The sequence below is a fragment of the Diplotaxodon limnothrissa genome, linkage group LG20, assembly GCF_057381915.1.
Source record: "Diplotaxodon limnothrissa isolate DT_005_m linkage group LG20, D_limnothrissa_male_GT1.1, whole genome shotgun sequence".
NCBI classification, from domain to species: domain Eukaryota; kingdom Metazoa; phylum Chordata; class Actinopteri; order Cichliformes; family Cichlidae; genus Diplotaxodon; species Diplotaxodon limnothrissa.
In genome coordinates, this window is record NC_140615.1 from 20,612,396 (window position 1) to 20,635,623 (window position 23,228).

The 23,228-nt window shown below is 41.7% G+C and overlaps 1 protein-coding gene across 1 annotated transcript in view; it reads right to left on the reverse strand.

Moving 5' to 3' along the window:
• The window catches only part of LOC146610807 (paired box protein Pax-7-like), a 55,657-nt gene extending 36,243 nt beyond the window's left edge, over positions 1-19,414 (reverse strand). Inside the window, exons 1-4 of the mRNA XM_085345439.1 lie at positions 19,330-19,414; positions 18,289-18,524; positions 17,923-18,067; positions 17,432-17,560 (exon numbers count right to left, since the gene is read on the reverse strand). Coding sequence (XP_085201565.1) covers positions 17,432-17,560; positions 17,923-18,067; positions 18,289-18,524; positions 19,330-19,414 — 595 coding nt within the window. The remainder of the gene's footprint in view (positions 1-17,431; positions 17,561-17,922; positions 18,068-18,288; positions 18,525-19,329) is intronic.
• Between the last annotated feature and the right edge of the window lie 3,814 nt (positions 19,415-23,228).

Sequence of the window (23,228 nt, forward strand, 5' to 3'; positions counted from 1 at the left end):
AGCATTCCTCGCTGCACTGTACAGCATACACCACATTGTTATGTCTGTATTTTGGCGTTTTGTCTTTCGGGTGAACCAGTTTTTGTCTGAGCGTGTTGCTGGGTCTGAAATACACTGGGATGTCGTGCTTGGAGAAAACTCTCCTGAGTTTTTCTGATACACCAGCTACATAGGGGATGACAATGTTGTTGCGTCTGTCTTTCTTATCCTCCCTCGCTGGTGTCTGATCTTCTTTTCTGTGCCTCTTTGCTGACTTTAAGAACGCCCATTTAGGATAGCCGCACGTTTTGAGTGCTTCCTTTACATGTGTGTGTTCCTTCTTTTTTCCTTCAGGCTTAGAGGGAACATGTTCTGCCCGGTGGTGTAGGGTCCTAATTACTCCAAGTTTGTGTTCCAGAGGGTGATGGGAGTCTACAGGAGGTACTGGTCCGTGTGTGTGGGCTTCCGGTAAACTTCGATGTTGAAGTTTGCCTTTCCTGGACTGCGCTGTGCACATTGAAGAGAACGGCAACCTCAACATCGAAGTTTACCGGAAGCCCACACACACGGATGTGGTGTATGCTGTACAGTGCAGCGAGGAATGCCCAGACCTCTACATTGGAGAGACCAAACAGCCACTTCATAAGCGCATGGCACAACACAGAAGAGCCACCTCCACAGGACAAGACTCAGCAGTCCATCTGCATCTTAAGGATAAAGGACACTCTTTCGAGGATGCCAATGTTCACATTTTGGACAGAGAGGACAGATGGTTTGAAAGAGGAGTGAAAGAAGCCATCTATGTCCACTGTGAGCGACCATCTTTGAACAGAGGCGGTGGTTTACGACACCAACTCTCTGCCTTCTATAATCCAGTTTTGAGATCCCTTCCCAGACGCCTTAACGCCCACTCACATCCTGGGCCATCTGATCTCAGGAATTTGCATGATAAGGTGGGGCCAGGTTTCACAATGAACTCACCCGAAACTCTGGCTGATTGGGACCCACACCCAGTTTCACACCTTGTCTCAGGCGATTAGAGGATCATCAGGGGTCCTTTTGTCCCCCTGTGGGGGGATACTCCCACTAGGTTTATATCTGGGACTCTCCACCATTTGAGCTTAGAACTGAAGAAGCTTCTCGGATGAGAGGTGAAACGTCTTCAAGTAACTTAAAGAAGTCCAGACGCTTTTCTTTGCAAGCTCCTTTGAGTGCAATCTTATCCATCATGTCTGAGATTTTGGATAGAAAATCATCTGTCAGTTTGTTTACTGAATGTGTGTTGGTGGATGTTGGTGATTTAAATAAGGTAGAAGTGTACATCAGTTTAAAATTTTCAGCTGAGTTTTCTCAGCTACACTTGCTACACTTGCTTGAGATTCATTTTGGAATCAGAATCATATTTTCTCCAACCCATAGAACGTGGAAAACAGCAGGGAAATTAGCAAGGGCTTTGTTTAGGCTTGTGTTAATATTTATTTGGAAACTTATCACACAGCACCAGTGTTGGGGAGTAATGGAATATATGTACCACCGTTACGTATTTAAAATACAAAATATGAGTAACTGTATTCTGTTACAGTTACCGTTTAAAAAGGTGGAATTTAGAATACAGTTACTTTGTTGAAATAAATGGATTACACAGCGGTACTTTCCTGTTTCATATTGTGGTGGGTCAGGACTGTTTGGGTTTCGTGTGACAGCTACGTTCTGTTGTTCCAGGCGGCAGCGTTACGGTTGCCATGGTTACAGGGTGACGCTCTCTCTCTCTCTGTTACTGTGTGTTTCCTGGGTGAGAGAGTGCCTTTTTGTTGTTGTTGTGCTAAGCTAACAGGCAGAATGCTACAAGCATAGCTCTAAAGAATGTAGCCTCATGGGCAGTGTAGTTCGTGCTGCTGGGAGAATGGACTGCCATACACGTTATGTGTATACAAATGTGTCTGTGAGCGCGAGGAGGGAGAAAAAGGCGAGTGGAAAAGTATGAGTTGTCATTGAGCAAAAACGGGAGCTGGAAGCATGTAAATATAATAACCACCTCAGCCAAGAAGAGTGCCTGACGAGCCCAGTTGTAAGTAAGCTATTAAGACTCGACTGTACACCGTGTTCGCGTTTTCCTCCGAAACAATAAGTTCAGTTGGAGCAGCCTTTCAACGCCTCTCTTTGTCTCTCGCAAGAAAAGTTGACCTAGACAACAAAGTAAAGCTAGTTTTTGGCTACGAGCCCGACACGGAACCCGCCATATTAGTCAGAGGTCCCGTTCAGAGCCGCGGACCTTCAGTAACAGTAATAAATCACAGCAATAGTACATTCACGTAGTTGTAAAAAGCATGATAATATATTAAGTAATCCAAAGTATTCAGAATACGTTACTCTCATTGAGTAACGTAACGGAATACGTTACAGAATACATTTTGGGGCATGTATTCTGTAATCTGTAATGGAATACGTTTTAAAAGTAACCTTCCCAACACTGCACAGCACTGAGAGGAAGGTCGTGTGATATGCTAAATATTAAATATATTGTCATACCTATAAGTGTCTTGGTCCTGAGTCTGGTGACCGAGTGTTTATGTTTCTGTTGTTGATATTCTTTGATTCAGTTAGTTTGTGGTGATTCTTTGTTTTTGTCTCCGCATCTCCCCTGTGTATATATATATATATATATATATATATATATATATATATATATATATATATATATATATATACATATATATGAGATGTAGATATATATATATATCTACATCTCCATAGGGGTCGGCACACAATGCACCCGACCCCTATGGCGCCTCCTGCGGGTGGTGGGCCTGCGGGAGGATGGGCCCATGTCTCCTCTTCGGGCTGTGCCCAGCCGGGCCCCATGGACTAAGGCCCGGCCACCAGACGCTCGCCCTCGGGCACCCTCCCCGGGCCTGGCTCCAGGGCGGGGCCCCAGTAACCCTATCCCGGGCAGGGTAAACTGTTCCCTCGATATCCTTTTCATAAGGGTCTTCTGAATCGCTCTTTGTCTGGTCCCTCACCCAGGACTAATTTGCCATGGGAGACCCTACCAGGGGGCAAAAGCCCCCAGACAACATAGCCCCTGGGATCCCTGGGACACACAAACCCCTCCACCACGATAAGGCCGCGACCCGGCCTTGGATAAAGCGGATGAAGATGGATGGATGGATGGATAATAATAATAATGATAATAACTGTTAAATATAACTTGATTTACATTCTTTAGGGAATGTTTAAGGATTTTGTTTACTTGATTAGACAGGCTAATTGCATTTTTAGTTTGTTTTTTTCCTTTCCCTTTCTTTTCTTTTCTTTGTTTTTTTAAGGTCAGTGTTGCCCTGTTAGTACAGAATACTCTTTATTCCTCTGGGTACTGGAAATACACAAATAAAGTGTTCTGTGTTCCTACCTTTTATGTGTCTTTTTTTCCCCCAAATATCAGCCTGTAAGAGTTTAAATAAAAACATTTCTCTGTTTGACAGTTAAAAATGTATAACAGGTATTTTATTTAATAAAAGAATCACAATTCATGTTTATTAACAGATAAATTAGTACATCATACCATGATATGTAACATATAGTGTGACATTTTTTTTACTGTGACAAGTATGGTTTGTCATGAAAGAAAAGTATATAGTACATTTTCTAATGAACACAACCAAATTTACTAATAACCGAAGCATCTGGCATGCATATTCAGAAGATCATTCTATATATTCAAGTTTCATTCAATATGATTTATTCATATTGAAAAAAAAATGGCACTAAAAATTTTGTATATACATATACACACACACACACACACACATATATACACACACACGGCAGCAGTGATCAGCAGTGATGCTTGGCTACAAGTTGAACAGCCACAAGGAGGCTAGACCCCCTATGCTAAGCAAGCCTACCGCAAACATGAGCGAGACAGATAAATATGAAGGCATGCCAAGAAGGCATCGGTGGGCAAGAGACGAAAGCCTGAAAGATAGAATCATGGCCAAGCTTGAAACCTGGACCCCCCGTAGCCAGTTACCAAGATTACGTGAAGTACCCTCAGAAGGTCTGCTAGATGATGTTAATGCAGCACTAGGGACGATACCTACAGCCACGGTTACCGACACTAACAAGCTGATCTACAATACGGCAGCAGTGATCAATGAGATGCTTGGCTACAAGTTGAACAGCCACAAGGGGCAGTACCCTCCGTGGAGAAGGAGGCTAGAGGCTAAGATCAAGGTAGCACGGAGGGAGGTTAGCCAACTATCAGAGTTGCAGAAAGGCGCAATGAGGAAGGTGCCTAAGAAGTACAGGAAGCTGTACATACCTGAGGCCTTGGAAACTGCCAAGCAACGACTCACAGCCTTGGCCAGCCGCTTGAAGAGGTACACCAGAGAGATAGAAGGCAAGAGAATAAACCAGCTGTTTTCCACGGAACCAGCCAAGGTGTACTCTCAGTGGCAGGGGAACAATATGAGAACAGCACCACCAAGGCTGGAGGCAGAGCAATACTGGAAGAGCATATGAGAGAAGGACGCAACCCATAACGACAATGCTCAGTGGCTAGTGGATCTGAGGGCAGACCACGGCAACCTCCCCGAACAGGGTCCAGTAACCATCACAGTGGCAGATACCCAAGAAAGGGTCTCCAGTATGAAGAGTTGGACAGCACCAGGCCCTGACATGGTTCACGCCTACTGGCTGAAGAAGCTGACTGCACTCCACGAGCGCCTGGCAGCACAAATGAACCAGCTGCTAGTTGACGAGAGACACCCAGAATGGCTAACCGAAGGCCGGACAGTCCTGATCCTCAAGGACCCCCAGAAGGGACCGGTCCCCTCCAACCACCGACCAATAACCTGCCTCAGCACCACGTGGAAGCTCCTGTCAGGCATCATAGCGGCTAAGATGAACAGGCACGTGGGTCAATACATGAGCGGGGCACAGAAAGGGATGGGCAAGAATACCAGAGGCGCAAAACACCAGCTACTGGCAGACCAAGCAGTCAGCCGAGACTGCAGGACCAGACTGACCAACCTGTGCACTGCCTGGATTGATTACAAGAAGGCCTATGACTCAATGCCCCACACCTGGATCCTGGAATGCCTAGAACTATATAAGATCAACAGGACCCTGAGAGCCTTCATCAGGAACTCAATGGGGATGTGGCGGACAACACTGGAGGCCAACCTCAAGCCCATAGCACAAGTCACCATCAAGTGCGGGATCTACCAAGGAGATGCTCTGTCCCCACTGCTGTTCTGCATAGGCCTGAACCCCCTCAGTGAGATAATTGACAAGACTGGCTACGGATACCGACTACGGAATGGAGCAGTTGTCAGCCACCTCCTGTACATGGATGACATCAAGCTGTATGCCAAGAGTGAATGAGACATCGATTCATTGATCCACACCACCAGGATATACAGCAATGACATTGGAATGTCGTTCGGGCTGGAGAAGTGCAGTTGGATGGTAACAAAGAGAGGGAAGGTAGTCAGAACTGAGGGGATCAAACTACCAGAAGGCAACATTGCAGACATAGAGGACAGTTACAAGTACCTGGAGATCCCATAGGCGAATGGGAACCATGACGAGGCCGCTAGGAAAGCTGCAACCACCAAGTACCTGCAGAGGGTCAGGCAAGTCCTGAGGAGTGAGCTGAATGGTAAGAAAAAGATCTGGGCTATCAACACCTATGCCCTGCCTGTGATCAGGTAGCTGGGGTAATAGGCTGGCCAAAGGAGGAGATAGAAGCCACTGACATCAAGACAAGATAGTTCCTTACCATGCATGGAGGGTTTCACCCCAAGTCCAGCACTCTGAGGCTGTACGCTAAGCGGAAGGAAGGGCGCCGGGGACTGGTGAGTGTCAGCACCACAGTCCAGGATGAGACAAGGAACATCCACGAATACATCATGAAGATGGCCCCAACTGACAGTGTGCTCAGTGAATACCTCAGGCAGCAGAAACCCAAGAAAGTGGAGGAAGGCAAGGAACCATCATGGAAGGACAGGCCCCTGCACGGTATGTACCACCGGCAGATAGAGAAGGTGGCTGATATCCAGAAATCCTGGACAAAGCTGGACTGAAAGACAGCACGGAAGCACTAATCATGGCAGCACAGGAACAAGCACTAAGCACAAGATCCATTGAGGCTGGGGTCTATCACACCAGGCAAGACCCCAGGTGCAGGCTGTGTAAAGATGCTCCAGAGACAATCCAGCACATAATAGCAGGGTGTAAGATGCTAGCAGGCAAGGCATACATGGAACGCCCACAGGACTTCCAGATACAGACAGACAAAATGGTGGTGGCTAAACAACCGGACATAGTGGTGGTAGACAAACATGAGAAGACGGCCGTAGTGATCGATGTAGCGTTTCCGAATGACAGCAACATCAGGAAGGAGGAACACGAGAAGTTCGAGAAATACCAAGGGCTCAGAGAAGAGCTCGAGAAGATGTGGAGGGTGAAGGTGATGGTGGTCCCAGTGGTAATCAGAGCACTAGGTGCAGTGACTCCCAAGCTAGGTGAGTGGCTCCAGCAGATCCCGGGAACAACAGTGGAGATCTCTGTCCAGAAGAGCGCAGTCCCGGAAACAGCTAAGATACTGCGCAGGAACCTCAAGCTCCCAGGCCTCTGGTAGAGGACCCGAGCTTGAAGGATTGACTGCCCACAGGGGCGAGTGGGGAATTGTTATTTTTTTTAATATGTGTGTGTGTTTATATATATACATATATATATACACACATATATATAACTGTAGCAAGTGTATATATATATATATATATATATATATATATATATATATATATATATATATATGTGTGTGTGTGTGTGTGTGTGTGTGTGTGTGTGTGTGTGTGTGTGTGTGTGTATACTGTAGCAAGTGTATATATATATATATATGTATGTATATATAACAAAAAACTATATATTTATATAAAACAAAAAACAGTAACTAACTGAAAAAAAAATCTCAATCCATTTTCATTTATAAAATAAATGATCTCTCAATTTGGAACGAATCTGCTGTTGAACTTAAAATGCCTCAACAGTGACATCTGCTGATATCAGGGGGGCAGGATCTCTTCTTTCAACTGAATACACTTGCCTTTTTTTATTCATTCATTCCCTCTTAATGAGCACGGCAGTTCAAATCATGGACAAAGGGAGAATGTCCTTCCTTGCTGATCAACAACCACAACAAAAAACTGACATCAAATATGTTTAAACACATGACTAAATGTGACATTTTATCTGTTCCTTTTCAGAAGACATTTTCTTTATTAGTCCCAACACTTAGCTCAGTTTTTTTTTTATTGCTTTATTACTTTGTATAGTATGGATGGCTTTAAGGGAGGTTTTTATCGGTAGGAAAACTTGTAAAAATACAGTTAAAAGTCAAAATTTCTGCTTGTTTGTTGTGAGCAGCAGCTCAACCAAGAATTATAAATGGCTTCTCATGCACATTCAGGCCTCATTTAGACACTCTTTGCTACAGGCAGACATTTCTGCATTTCTGCCATTCAAAAACACTTTGTTTATAGTGTTATATGAAAGCCTTATTTTTATGCATTTGTTACTACTAAGGAGAACACATATGAGGTTTAAGGCCTAGACAATTTTTTATATATTTTTTTGTCTTGCACAATGGAAAATGTCTGAAAATAAAAGTGGGTATCCCTTTATCCAGCTCTTAATTTTATAAATTCTCCAACATGATGGAAATGCAGCCAGATGCTGCTCATTTTATGTTTTTGCTTGTTTTTGCTCCACAAGCTTGCACTTGGCTCTCTGTGTACCTGGCCTGTACTACTACACTTGTCTTCAGATCATCTGCCATCCTTCCTTCTTTTACATAATGGTATGATCCAAGTCTGTCTGTACATGCGATTGCTCGCATGATGTGCCAATCAAAATAGAGTCCCGCCCCTGTCTGCATGAATTCTCAGCAGGGCTGAAGATTTGGCTTCCACATACTGAGGGGCCATTAATTACTGACATAGGAAATTATCGCACGGCCCGGATATAAATGTATAGTGGGCCGTATGTTTGAGACCCCTGCAATATACAGTTTATTAATTAATGGAATAAATAGCTAGGGTATTTATATTATTGTGTTGTGTGACTTCAGGCTTCAGAGAAGTTGGCTTTCCTCTCATATGCACAGTCCTATACAGTGGGGCAAAAAAGTATTTAGTCAGCCACCGATACAATAGGCAAGCAGCTTGGTGTGAAAAAATCAACTGTGGGAGCAATCATCAGAAAATGGAAGACATACAAGACCACTGATAATCTCCCTCGATCTGGGGCTCCACGCAAGATCTCATCCCGTGGGGTCAAAATGATCATGAGAACGGTGAGCAAAGATCCCAGAACCACACGGGGGGACCTGGTGAATGACCTGCAGAGAGCTGGGACCAAAGTAACAAAGGTCACCATCAGTAACACACTACAACGGCAGGGAATCAAATCCCGCAGTGCCAGACGTGTTCCGCTGCTGAAGCCAGTGCATGTCCAGGCCCGTCTGAAGTTTGCCAGAGAGCACATGGATGATACAGCAGAGGATTGGGAGAATGTCATGTGGTCAGATGAAACCAAAGTAGAACTTTTTGGTATAAACTCAACTCGTCGTGTTTGGAGGAAGAAGAATACTGAGTTGCATCCCAAGAACACCATACCTACTGTGAAGCATGGGGGTGGAAACATCATGCTATGGGGCTGTTTTTCTGCCAAGGGGACAGGACAACTGATCCGTGTTAAGGACAGAATGAATGGGGCCATGTATCGTGAGATTTTGAGCCAAAACCTCCTTCCATCAGTGAGAACTTTGAAGATGAAACGAGGCTGGGTCTTCCAACATGACAATGATCCAAAACACACCGCCCGGGCAACAAAGGAGTGGCTCCGTAAGAAGCATTTGAAAGTCCTGGAGTGGCCTAGCCAGTCTCCAGACCTCAACCCCATAGAAAATCTGTGGCGGGAGTTGAAAGTCCGTGTTGCTCGGCGACAGCCCCAAAACATCACTGCTCTCGAGAAGATCTGCATGGAGGAATGGGCCAAAATACCAGCTACTGTGTGTGCAAACCTGGTAAAGACCTATAGTAAACGTTTGACCTCTGTTATTGCCAACAAAGGTTATGTTACACAGTATTGAGTTGTATTTTTGTTATTGACCAAATACTTATTTTCCACCCTGATTTACGAATAAATTCTTTACAAATCCTACCATGTGGATTCATGGATTTTTTTTTTTTTTCACATTCTGTCTCTCACAGTTGAAGTGTACCTCTGGTGCAAATTACTGACCTCTGTCATCATTTTAGGTGGGGGAACTTGCACAATCGGTGGCTGACTAAATACTTTCTTGCCCCACTGTATCTCCCTCTGGGTTATTTAAAGGGCCCATTCATCCAAATTAACAGAGCGCCCATATCTTTCATGTTACCTAAAGCTTTCTTCAGTCGTGTTGCACCGCTATTATTGTTTTATCATTAACTATTTTCATGCAGTTGAGTTGAAACCATGTCATTATTAGGTAATGTTTGCTGCAGGCAGTCCAAAAAGGACATTCAGGTAAAATGCTTCTCTAGTAGTTCTGCTATACCTGCTGCTTGAAGTTGCTGTAAGAATTCTTCTAATGCTAATAATAGAGAGTAGAGCGTCGGCCACAGCGATCCCTCCCACTGCAGTTGCAAATTCATTCAAAACAGAAGCATTAGAAATGCCGATCAGCTCACCAGCACAGAGCAGAAGCCTTTCAGCATTTTGCTGTTGTCTAGCTCAATCGTATCACTTTGACGGAGTCTATTCAGAGGTATTCATGCATCTGCCTTCAGGCTACAATGGCAGCCACTTTATAAACTGTCAGGCTGCTTGCCTCAAGCTTTCGGTTCATATTGTTTCCTTTCTTTAATAGACTTGGAGGAGTTCATCAACTCCTTCAGTGGCAAATGCAGGCACAGAATAGCAGGCTGGCCTCCTTGTCCATTTCAACCCAGGTTAATTTTTTTTTTCTTCTCATCCTGTTAGCGGCCCACAACATACATAAAAGTTGTTTCTACACACTTGCTCATGCCTGCACACAGCAAACACAAAACATTTCGCAGTCTGGGCGAAAGCAAATTCTTCAAATCAAGATATTTTTTAAAATTAAAAGACATAAATATAGGCACACAGACAAGGAAGATTAATTATATTAAAATGTCATTTTCATCAAACTCCTGTTTTGATGTAAATGTGAATATTTTGTTATGCCATCCACAGTAATAGCAGCTGAAATATGAAATTACAGCAAAATTTTGGACCGGTTTGCATGACTTTTTTTTTGATGTGCTGTAATTAGAGTTAAACACAATCAGAGAATAAATCACTACTACTGCTGAGGCTGTTCTCGTGGGTCAGGTTGTAGTAAAACCTACTAAGAATCGCATGCTGTGTTAATCAATACCTTTAGACTTCTCTCAGAACAAAGTGAAAAAAGATTTTTGTGCAAAGAGCTGCAGCAGATCCATTCACCAATCCAAGGTTACTAGCGTGTCAGAGTGTGGTCCCTCATGAAGCCACAGTGTGAACAATGCTGTTTCCACCATGACCAAAGACTGTGCTAAAGATTTGGCTCGATTATTTTTATTGCAGTGATAGAGAAATGGCTGATAATCCACTTTCATTCCTATAAACAGAGTGAACATTTTCTCACCCACCAACCAAAAACACTGTTGGGCCTTTATACCCAAGTAATCTCTGTTTATTTAAGGTTGTTTTTTTAGCCAATAACTATGAATAGATGGTGTTTACTAAATGAGATTTACTTCATGAACTTATGGAGAAACCCACAGAAAAGCCACTCACCCCCAGAGAAATTAAACTTGCTAAATAATTCTTAGATGATTTCCTAATCACCCAATACAGATAATCACTTTCACACACTCTCTGCTCGTTTTTGTTTGTTTTATGTTTGTCATAAAATTTAACATTTGAAACAAAAATTAAACAGGCAGTGGGACATTAAAAGATTTCAAACCCTCTTTTCAGTATTATACTATGATCTTGTTCTTTGGATCCTCCTTTAATGCAAATCTTTTCTTTTCATGCTTAATTTCATTCATATTAATTAGGCGCAGGCCCCAACACTCACATTTAAGATAATATCTGAGGAGTCTGGGTTTTTGGAATTTTATCCTAGTTTTCCTGGGACCTTAACAATATCGAATTCCATGAATAATACAGCAACAGGATGATTGGTTTACATGTTTATATTTTTATACTGAAAAATAATAGTTAAAATTTTTACTTTGCAATAAAGCAAGAGAACTATGGCCTTGTTATTTCTTTAAATCCAGATATCTGCTTTGATATATTTTTTTTGTTGTTGTTGTTGTTGTTGTTGAATTGTAAACATTATTCCCCCTAAATCTCAGGGGCATCTTGTTTTTAAAGACTCACAAGCTATATGGTGTTGCTGTATTATAAAGGAAGTGATATTGCAAATCAACATGTAATCTACATTAAAACTTATCCAAGCTTAATTTTTAAGCTATTTTAATTTCAAAATAAATTCAGTGGTGCTGCAGATGGAAGAATAACCTAAAAGGCATTACAAAGCTGCTGCAGAGTATTTCTGGTCCGACTGATTTTGGCAGGGAGCGGTGTCTTTAAAGACAGCAGAGTTTAATCCTACAGCTAGCTGTGAGAGAAGCAAGGTGTAGAAAGAACATTCTCTGAATGGTCTGTTAGCATACAGCGGAAAGTTTTCCCGTGCAGCCAAATGAACCGGATTAAAGTAGATATTTCCCTTCTACACCCTGACACAGGCAGCTAACAAACCAATCAAGCACATGATATCAAATGAAGTTCTTAAACCTTGAAAAGGTGAGTGAAATCTTCAAATCTAAAAAGGCTTTTTAAGGTTTCCAAAAATGTATCTTGGCATTTAGTGTTTTCCGGCTATGAGGTATTCCACTCATTTAAAAATACATGTAAAACGTTGATCAATATAATTCATAGAATAATGACACGAGCGATACAAATTCAGAATTAGACTAGAACTATACAGCCGAGGTATAATATTTCTTTAAGGTTTCAGACTGACCAAAGTGTTAACATTGCATGATTTTGTTATAATATTGTTTGTGCAAATATTATATTGCTCTCTTTGCATTTGCACTGTGTATATCCTTTACAAATGGGTTGTTAATGGGATGCCATAGGCTTCTGACTGCCCTCATCCCAGTTTTGCCTGCTTGCTCTTTGTGGACCATTCCTCTTTTGTTGGCTGATCAGCTTCCTATTGGGTTGCCAGACAAGATCCTTGGCATTTGTCGGCAAATGAAAGAAGGATTAAGGGATGGCTACTAAACACTCCACGGCTAAGAAGTGGGCTGCTATTCTCCTATTCAAAGCCCTCTCCCAGTTCAGCAGCTCCCCTTTATATATATTTGTTTTCTCAAAGACAACATTGAGAAGTCCCCAGTTCTGCAGAAATAAAGGAAAGTCAAGCCGGCAAACATGCTTATAGTTGTTGAAAAGGAAAAGAAATCATACAATTAGCTGCACTCTAAGTACCAACAATTACAATCAAGTGTGATGTTTTCTTGGTGTAAACCTTTAAGATGTTTCATATGTTGAAAGTATTAAATTAATTTATCAACTACCTAACTTGGTGGTAACTGAAATGTCTGAAAGAAATCAGTCTCTGTTTGATGAGACTACAGAAATGGAACCAATACTCATAAATGGGAATAAGAAAATATTAGCAGATCAACTGGTGTAAAAATAGGTATTCTTCTCTGATGTTCTGTAGAACCTGTGGATCCTTCTGCTGGTCACTGAATTTGATTCATCCACATTATCATTGTCATCAGCAGTAATTCAGTATTATCATTCATCATCAAAGCAAGCTGCGACAAACAAAATTAATTTCTGGGCACATGATACATCTGAACGTCTGTTATACAGAGCATTAGACTGATTATATGCAACATAACAAATTATGTGGAAAATATTCTTGTTAAATATCTCGGTGCCTATTTTTAAGGCATATTTGAACAACCAATACAATGCTCCAAAACACATGTGAATCACTCCACAAATAGTCTTCACTTTTATTGCAAATTGCAGTCTTCTTTTCACATGTAATCCTTAAATTGGATGTGAAAAATAAAACTCAGAAAATTCCTCCACATACGTAAATGAAAACATGATCACTAAAACAACTGAGAAGTCTGAAACTTTTACTGATTTACTGCTGAAAATTTTGCTTAAAGTAGATGTTATCAAAGACTGGAAATGCAAACTTGTTTAGTTATTTCTTCTGTTATCAACTGTTAAAAAACCTCTAACGGCCACTAATGAAATCTCTGCTCTCCCTGGGGCAACAACTTATATTTAGCATTGTTCATCCTTGACAACAAGCCCTGAACCTGCTTTAATCTGAAACCTTACTGTCACACATTTCTACATTAACTGACTCACTTTCTGATGTCTGTCTTTTATATGATTTAAATATTTCAGTTTTGATCTTTTCACACAGTAAGGCTATTCGAATAAAACATTCCCATGTTGCTTTCTGATTTTTCCTATTTGCTGTGTGTCTTGTGTTACTGTGCTTTATCCTGTTCCTCTGTGCGTCTGCAATGACCCAGTTTCCCCACAGGGATCTAATGCTGTCCCTGCCCACCTCCACAACCTCATCCAACTATGATTCCCTTCATTTCACATGGTGAGAGAGAGGGAGACAACTGTAATTTTAAAATGTATGTTAAATATTTATCTCTGGTTTTAAGGAAAGCAGCTATTAATTCAAGATGTGAAAACTTGATGTCATTTGTTTCCAAATAACCACAATGATTTCACTCAGACATCCCAGGAAGAGAGGCCGTCCCTCTAAACAGAGGGCTGGACAGATCCTCTCTCATATAGAAAATGGGCTTTAATTATTATACAGGCAAGCCTGAAGGCAGTGTTGGCTTCAGCTAATGTGATGAACCCTCATTGTGGCAGTGTCACTACAAATGCTACAAATAATGAAAAGCAACAGAGGATCAAAGCCTCTAAGCTCCTCACTTTGCACCAGCAGCTTCATACCTTCCTCACCTACTTTTTCCTCTGCTGTTAAAGTCTGAAACAGAGCAGAGGAAGCGTGCCCTCAGGTCTCCCTCAGGCCAGCATACCACCACAGCTTCAACAGTCAGCATTACAGTGGAACCAGCTTCTGTGAACATATGTGCCTTTTTTATACTTATAACTCATTTGTAAGGGAGTAAAATTTCCCTGTTATGACGCAAAACAACCTCTGCATCCATAATCACAGACTACTAGCATGTCTATATGTTGATTCTTTTCAAAGCTTTAGGGACAGTGTTAGCTGATTCCTAAGTCTGTGCATTCTTTTGTCCTTCAGAGGAATGATTTGCTATAAAATCAGTGCATCCTAGGAATGTTTAGTCGAGGGCTATGTGATGATGTTTATAACATCATGGTCTCACATCACTGATTTTTTACATTTTCACTGGTGATTAATTTATTTTATCACTCGCTATAAAAATTAAGACTTTTGGTTATATTGGATTTTTATATCACTTCTTATATCAGTACAATAAAGTGTTAATGTAACATACTATATTAAAATACATTTTATATTCATATGCCGTGAACAAAATTTCATCAAGGATCTTACAAAATTTTATTTACAGTACATCATTATAAACTATACATCTGATCGGTGGTAATGCTTTGATGTAATCTAGATCATTACGTAAGACAACAAATATTATCTCCACAAAGATTTGGAATCAGTGTGATGGGATTTATTTCTGATGTTTGGAAACCTTTAGTTTTATATTTAAAATTCAATACACTTTTTATATGTTCATTGTAATATTTACAATTCTTTGTTTAATTAAAATGAAATAAATTACATGTGCACTCTGCACAGCAAAATCTCCAGTGTTGAATTAACACTAGAGAGTGTATATATGGGTCTACACCTCTGAGTGTTAAATACAACACTGTTGAGTGTTAAATTAACACTTTTGACAGTGTTATATGTTTAAAAGTAACCTAGTCAGTTTTGAAGATTAACAAAGTCTAACACTGAGCAGTGCTGATTTTCTAACACTGGAAAATAACTCAAAATGTTAGAAATATTCCAGTGTTAGAAAATCAGCACTGCTCAGTGTTAGACTTTGTTAATCTTCAAAACTGACTAGGTTACTTTTAAACATATAACACTGTCAAAAGTGTTAATTTAACACTCAACAGTGTTGTATTTAACACTCAGAGGTGTGGACCCATATAGACACTCTCCAGTGTTAATTTAACACTGGAGATTTTGCTGTGTGGGATGATGCCTTCAAAATGCTATATTTAAGCATGCCAACTATTACCACAGGTCAAAGACAGAAAAGCAGCAGATCCTCACACTGACGCAAATGCCAGCAGCATTTTTGAATTTTTACCCCACGAATGACTGTGACACATCACTGTCATGATGATTTTGACTCACTACTCATTACTGCTGATACACTTCCACTGACTTCCAATCCCCTTTACATTTTGTAACACAGTTGTTAAAAATGTGAATTTTGGTGCACAACAGCAGGGGAGAAAAGAGAGGTTAATCCCAGTTTAATACAGTGATGCACAGCCCAGGACCGTGGCTGTGATGATTGTGTTATCTGCAGACAGCATTTAAGTCTCCCTCAATTTCAACCCAGGTAAAATAGCTGGAGGAAAGTGAAGGTGGAGTAGAGTAAGTGTGAATGCCCGGGGAAATTGTTATTAATAGCTGCAACTTCCCACAGACCGTGCTCTCTGCAAAGAAGCTTCCCGTCACCTCCACTGGATTTGTTTGAAGTGCTTTCTCTATCCTCACTGTGTACCTTTTTTCTTTCAACCAGGCTGGACTCTAGAGGGTTTTTTTCTACATAATGCTTATTTATATCTTTAAGACACAGCATACGCACTAAATAGCTATAAACTGTAGAAAGACAGCCTGGACAGCTGTTTAACTGGATTCCAGTCACCTCCAAGAAGCATTTTCAGTGTTTTCTACAACGTGACAGTAATTTACAGAACCAAGGCCATTACTTTGAAGCTTTGATATGTACATTTAGCAAACGTAAACAATGATCCTAACTGAAGATTAACAGTAAGTTTGTCATATATCAGTTATATGTAAATGTCAGACTATCACGTGTTCGTGTGTGTGTGTTACTTTTAAAGGTTATTTCAAATTAGGCTTTCTCATTTTATGGCGTTTTTAGCTTGCTGTAATCAGTGCTCACATATCATGTAAATAAAAAAATCATCTCATATAATTGATCAAATAAAACTGGTAAACAGTACCCTTCAATGAGTTTGTCTTAATCACTACTGCCTCTTCCATTCAACCTAAAATTCCCTCTGACTCCTGCTGAAATATGTACAGCACACCACCAAAAGTAAACATTAAAATTAAAATAATTATATATATATATTTAAAAAAATACTATCTAAACAAGGGGAGCGGAAAGCTTACAATCTCATGAATTTATGCTGCAGGCTTCACACCATGAAGTGAGCCACTGAGAGATGAAAGTGAAAAGAAATAAAAGGCTCAATTTAATCTGCTTTAAGGCCCTTCAACAGCATGTGCCTGGGACTGTGAGAGTGAGGGCTGATAGGGGATAAATATATTTCTTACCATGCCTTCCAGCTATTACACCCCTCTCCAACACAGACGCCTATTCAACAGAGGCAGGTTTCATTACCAGCTGTAATAGGCTAAGTCTTCAAATTATGAAATGCCAAGCTCGGATGACACAGAGACACTAGCTGGGCTGATCTTTTGAAGAATGTGGAAAGGGGGAGACTTGATAGCTGTTTGAAAAAAAAAAATCACCAGTGAAACCAGTGGTCAGAAAGCACTGGGCCCGCTGCAGGCCTCAAGTTTAAAGAACAGACGGCCGTCCACACGCTACATTCAAACATGCTGCATCGACGTCACTTTAATAAAAATGAACTAAACAAAAGCTTCCAACCGCCATGTATACGTGTGTATATGAAAGAAATATGAAGAGGGGATATTTAACACCTTCCATTAAAATCGTACTATAACGATATATTTACTATGCCTTTTCATTTTAAAAGTTGTGAATTTAATACATGCATATATGTAATTGTGCCATTTTTGGCTAGGTTCATGTATTTATTTAGCGTTTGTTTGTTTGTAGGCTAAATGTCATTTCAGAGGAAAATTCTGCTTGAAATTGGTATCCACACACGGAGCTGACGGCCTGGCTCCTGTCGCCTGTGATCGGTATGGACATTTGTCACCGTTTAGCGTGACGGGAGCCCGCGCCAGCGCTCACCATGAATATTTAAGCGGCTCCAGGCGGGAGAAGTCATGGGGCAAAACGCCCGTTTAGACCTGATTAGCAGACAGTTAGCCGCTAGTCCTCCCGGGGCCTACCTTTGTCCCCGAGGATGCCGTCGATGCTGTGTTTCGTTTTCTTTTCTCCGTCCTCTTCCTTTTTATCGCACTCATCCTCATCTTCCTTTTTCCCAAAACGAGCGCGAAGTACACGGCTGATCGAACTCACTGCGAGCAGAAAGGCATCTTTAGCAATAACATAATAATAATAATAATAATAATAATAATAATAATAATAATAATAATAAGAAGAAGAAGAAGAAGAAGAAGAAGAAGAATGTTTTTATATTAAATTCACTGTTATTCTATTATTATATCATTATTATTTTATTATATTGTACTGTTATTATTTTTGTTATTACCATATTACCATTTACAACGATAGCAACAACAACAACAATAATAATAATATTAATAATAATAATAATATATTTTTCGTGATAACTTCCTTGATTTGAAAGTCTGTTTTTATGTATTCTTCGCGGAGGGCAAAATTCAGAGAGTAAAACTGTGAATTAAACGCCGCTTACCAGAGGAGGCCTCACCTGAAGGGACTGTGCTTCTGTCACACACCCCGTCCTTCAGTAGCTTATCCCGGATCTCCCAGCTGAACATGCCAGGGTTGTCCCGCTTGTACTCTTCAATCCTTCTCTCTACATCCGGCGTGGCTACCTGCTGCAGGTTGCCGTGAGCCACACAGAAACAAGGAGAGTGAGCTGAGCCACAGGCTACAGGCCCCGAAATCTTTCGAGTGACTTTTTAGAAAGCAGGTGGAAATATAAACTATAACAAGGCTGTGGAAGCCTACAGATAATCTACAGATTACTAACTTATCATTTAGCCTAGTGGTTTTGACAGACAATTATCCGTGTTGTCCTTTAGATCGTTTCTCTCACCCGGGGTTTGCTGCCACCTATGGCGCCGGGTCGGATGGACCCGGTCTCTTGGTAGCGACAGAGGATCTTGGACACGCAGCCGTGGGAGACACGAAGTTGGCGCGAAATGACGCAGGGCCGGATCCCGTGGTGGGCCATCTCGACTATCTTGTGTCGGATATGGTTGGGCAACGGTCGGCCGTTAATGAAGACCCCCCCTAGCTGGTTGACCCGTCCCTGGCCCAGAGGAGTAGATACTGTGGATGACACAAGGCCAGATTCGGTACAGAGCGGCTTTAAGCGCAGACTATTGTCTGTTATTAAATAATCCAGTTTGATGACAGGCTATTTTTCTTATCAATCACACCTAATGCGAGCCCGGTGTTCTTTCAGCTATTCCCTGCCAGTATTCACTGACAGTACCACGTGTCAATTGTTTTCAAATCTCATTTGATCGCCATTAAGGGCTAACACTTCACAGTTCCACATGCCAAGCAGAGGAGTTGAAGAGCACCTGCTGCCACGTTTCACTGTTCGCCGTCACGCTGTCCAAATATTGGACTGATCCTCTGCTTCTGCCGGTGGGTGCCAATTTCCAGGCGCGCGGAACTTGAAGCAACCCAAGTGCTGTAGAGACTGTCTCTGTTTTCTCTGGAATTTCTAGTCGTTTTCAATTCGCTGACAAAGTGGTCACTGGATGATTAAGTGTGCTTGTGACCGGGGCCTTTAATATTTAGCATAAGAATAATACAACGGAAATTGTATTAGCATAAGAATAATGCAACGTGAGCTTTTTTGGGGGGGGGGGGTTTGTGGGCGGGGGGGGGGGGCACTTGCCTTTATTCATGCAATTGTGTTCAGTGCCAGTCCTTGCACACAAAGTTTACCCTGGAGTTGAGGCCTTAACTGTTAAGCACGCTGAAGGTCTTCTCACGTGCCTTTAATGTTTAATGCAGAATATTTGTTTGAATAATCTTCAAATTAGGCTCGCATTTTTTTTAGCCTCCGCAAAAAATCTACCGGAGTCTGAGAGGTTGTTCAGGGCTACTGTCAAGCTCCTACCTTCCAGAGGGAATCCAGTGCGGGGATAGTTCTGTCCGGGAGCCGGGCGCATCATTCGTGGTACCGTTCCTGGCAAAGACGACATTGTAGCATTAAAAACAACAGAAAAGAAAAGAAAAAAAGACAAGAGAAAAAAGAAAAAAGATGGACACGTTAGATGTCCGATTCAAGAGTTGATTTGTTGGTCACACGCGTTCTGAGGATAAAAAGTGGCAGTCAGATCCAGCGTGGAGTAAAAATCAAACAAACAAGCAAACAAACGAAAACGGCGGTTGGATGTTAAAATGTGAGCCCACAGCATTCAGGCACACGGGACTGCTGTGGAGCGGAGTCCTTAAAATGCTAATGTGCTCGCAGTATACAGTTGTTCTGTCTGACATCAGTTTATTTTCTCCCGGAGAAGTCCGGACCAGGCGGACTGGAGAATGGACGATTTTTCGCGAGAACCAATAGGTTCTTGGCGCTTTCTCTTATTTGAGGGGAAAAGGCTCCAACAAGTTTCAGCAGCCAATGAGAACGAAGAACGCACAAACGTACACACACACATACCAAACACACGATACACTCACACTGAAAATGCAGGCCTTAACACAGACTTAGCACATCCTCCACACCCGCACATCCGCCTGTACGTCACACTGGATGGACACAAAACACCAGCACCTGTCAAATACAGGCTACTGCAAGCCAGTGCAACTACTCTATAATGAACAGCTGCAGGCATTGACGTGTGCTGTGCTCACTCTTTCCTTTTATTTACAGCTGGGAAAAAAGAAGCTTAAAGCAGTTTGAGCCAAAAGCAGCAACACAAGCTAGTCCTCAAGGTTTGACACTTTTAGTCTTTAAGGTGAAAGTGTTTTCCATGTCTCATTTTCTGATCACGTCTTTCTAAAAGTTTGAAAAAATAAATAAAATTGTGAAGCAGTGTCTGTCCTCTGAATGATGATAATAATAATTTAAAAAAAAAACCCTGAAAAGCTTAAAAAAAGGAAATACAAAAAATTGTGTAAGATTCTAAGTGAAGCATTCACAAAAAGCTCAACAGGATTTATATTAATCAATTTTAATTCAGATCAAAAAATTATAAATGTGTTAAATTCAATACACCCAGTGCTGAATTTGAGGAGATAATGATAATCAATATTATATTATATTATTATATAATATATTATTATTCACTGAGTTGGAGATGCTCTGTATCTCACTGTACAGCTGTAAAGTGGCAATAAAGGCACTCTATTCTATTCTATTCTTTTCTATTTATTTACCCCTATTTATTTTGATGAAAAAATGACTACATATGGTTGTGTTTTTAATATATTCTTTATAATTAAAACTACATTTAAAAAAAAATTAGAATTAAAGTTTCAGTCCATACATAGATACATTCACACATAGAATTAATTGTCTAATTGATCAACTATATGATACAATAATAGGCGCAATTTTACGGGTGATCAGCTCTTATTGTTTGACCAAGGAGACAAATCAGAAAAGTCTATTGTTTCTTAGAGCCCTGAAAGTCTCTTGCAGACATCGTGTTCTACTGAATCTCCTGAGACAAATCCTGAGAGAAAACTTGTCTTTTGAGAGATAAATGGTATTTAGAGTAAAGTAGAACTGTTGCATTACATGAACTGCATTCGTAGGGATGTACTGCAAGAATGTACTATATACAAGTACATATTTGAAATCGTCAAATCAGCAGCCGTTATTCAAACTAGAGCTGAGAATTCCACAGATAGTGTTTGTATAAAATTATTTATTTTAAATTAATAGGTGTGTCTTTTTTCAAATTTATTTGTCACACTTTGTGGATGTTATGATACCAAGCAAAGCCTGAAAATGCTACATAACATTAAAAACATCCTGAATGCAGAAGAGAAGGCTTCAAAGTGTTATAAGAAAAAGTGAAACATTTGCTGTGGATTCAAAGTATTCTACCCTGTGATATCAGTGAAACTGTTCAACAGCTTTTTTTTGTGGGGAAGGAGCATTCCACAGTATATACAGATCTTTACTAAAGAAACATTATGAATTCTGGTTTAACTGTACATCCTTAGGATGTTTTCTGACACAGCTGAATTTAATTCAGTTCAGTGGTTCAGTTCATATAGCACCAAATCATAACAAAAGACACCTCAAGATGCTTTACACTGTAAGGTACACTGTAACTCTACAAAAATACACTAAAAACTATGTTATTGTAGAAAACCCCAAAAATCATATGACCCCCTTTGAGCAAGCACTTGGTGACAGTGGGAAGGAAAAACTCACTTTTAACAAGAAGAAACCTCCAGCAGAACCAGACTGAGAGAGGGGCAGCCATCAGAATAATCAGAATCAGAATATTTTATTAATCCCTAGGGAAAAGCCATCTTCTACAATCAGAAGAGATTAATACTAACTAAAGATTAAATGCAGAGTGGTTAAATGCAGAATGGTGTACACATAGTTAGTGGACAAAAAGGTGAGTTAAGAAGAAACACGCAAACTAGCAGGAGGGACTATGCGCTTACCTGCTGCTCTCTGGCAGGTAGCTCCATGCCCTCCTGGGTTTTAAATGCACCTTAGAACACACATGCATCAACACTACAATGAGCGGGTGGAGGGAGGTTTGGAGTCTTCTCTCACCCCCATTCTCTGCGGTCTGCTGGAGCGGGGGGGCTAGGAGGAGGAGTTGGCCGTCCGACTGCAGTCTGGAGTGTGGGGCCTCCCTGCTGCTGCGGAGTCGGGGCGGTCTGCCTCTCCCCACCGCAGGGAAAAGGGTAACACCACCTGGGTCTGGGTGCAGTTCCCCCCTCCAGGGACAAGGGTACCTAGACCCGGTTCGTAGAGTACGCTTGGGGAGTTTGATCGTGTGTACAGCGTCTCTTTATGTCTGTCTCCACGTTGGTTGAGTGTGGAGTAAGTGCATATGAGAGCATGAGGGTGGGAATGGATGTTTGTATATGTGTGTGCCTGTATGTCTGTGTCTATATGTCAGGTTGGGTATCAGACACCACCTCTCTGGGGACATCTCAGGCCCTCCAAGGTTTGGAGGCCTATCTCCCCCCACCACCACTTCCCCTGCCAGTGGCGGACTCCCTCAGACATCGGTGCGTTGGTGGTTCTTTGTGTCTGGGGATGGGCGTCCAGGTACACACCGGCTCACTCCTTGGCAGCCGCTTATCGGGGCCTGGAGCCTGGGGCTCGCTCGGGCCACTTCGGAGGTGGGGTGGCCCCAGCCTCTCGGCCTGGGGCTCGGTCACTCAGGCACAGTTGGCTGCCGGCAGAGCTCACGGGCGTCACAGCGCGGCTGCTGAGTGAGCCCTCATCTGGGACTCTCCTCAGCTCTTTCTGGAACAGTGGCGCGGCTGCCCCTCTGTTAGTCTTCCTTGGTCTCTCGTGTTCTGGGGGCCTCTGGATGTCTGGAGTTTTGATCTCCTCCATACCTGCTTCATGCCCTGGAGGACGGGGCTGTGGCCCCCCCACACCCTCTAGCAGATCATTACATGAAGGAACCTTTTAAAAAAACAAGCGCGTCCATGCTCACAGGTGTACACACGGGTGATCACACCCACAAACTACACCCTTTTTGGCTCCTACCTCAAAGCACACTGTGTTCTGTTGATCTTATGTCCTGCACAATAATGTTTAATATTTAGTATTTACTGTCATATTCCCATATATCATTGTGATGTTGTTTATTCTATTACTCTTGTTCTCTTCTGCTTGTTTTCTTTTTTTCTTTCTCAACAGGTGATCCAGGTGATCGATATATGCATTTTATTTCTGCCCATTCTGTTGGTTTTTGTTTTTTGACCTTCTCCCCCATCCCTCTTCTCAGCTGTTTCTCTTTCACTCTTTCTTTCTCCCCTTCTTTCCCCCAGTCAAGTCTGTCCCGTATTCAGCAAGTG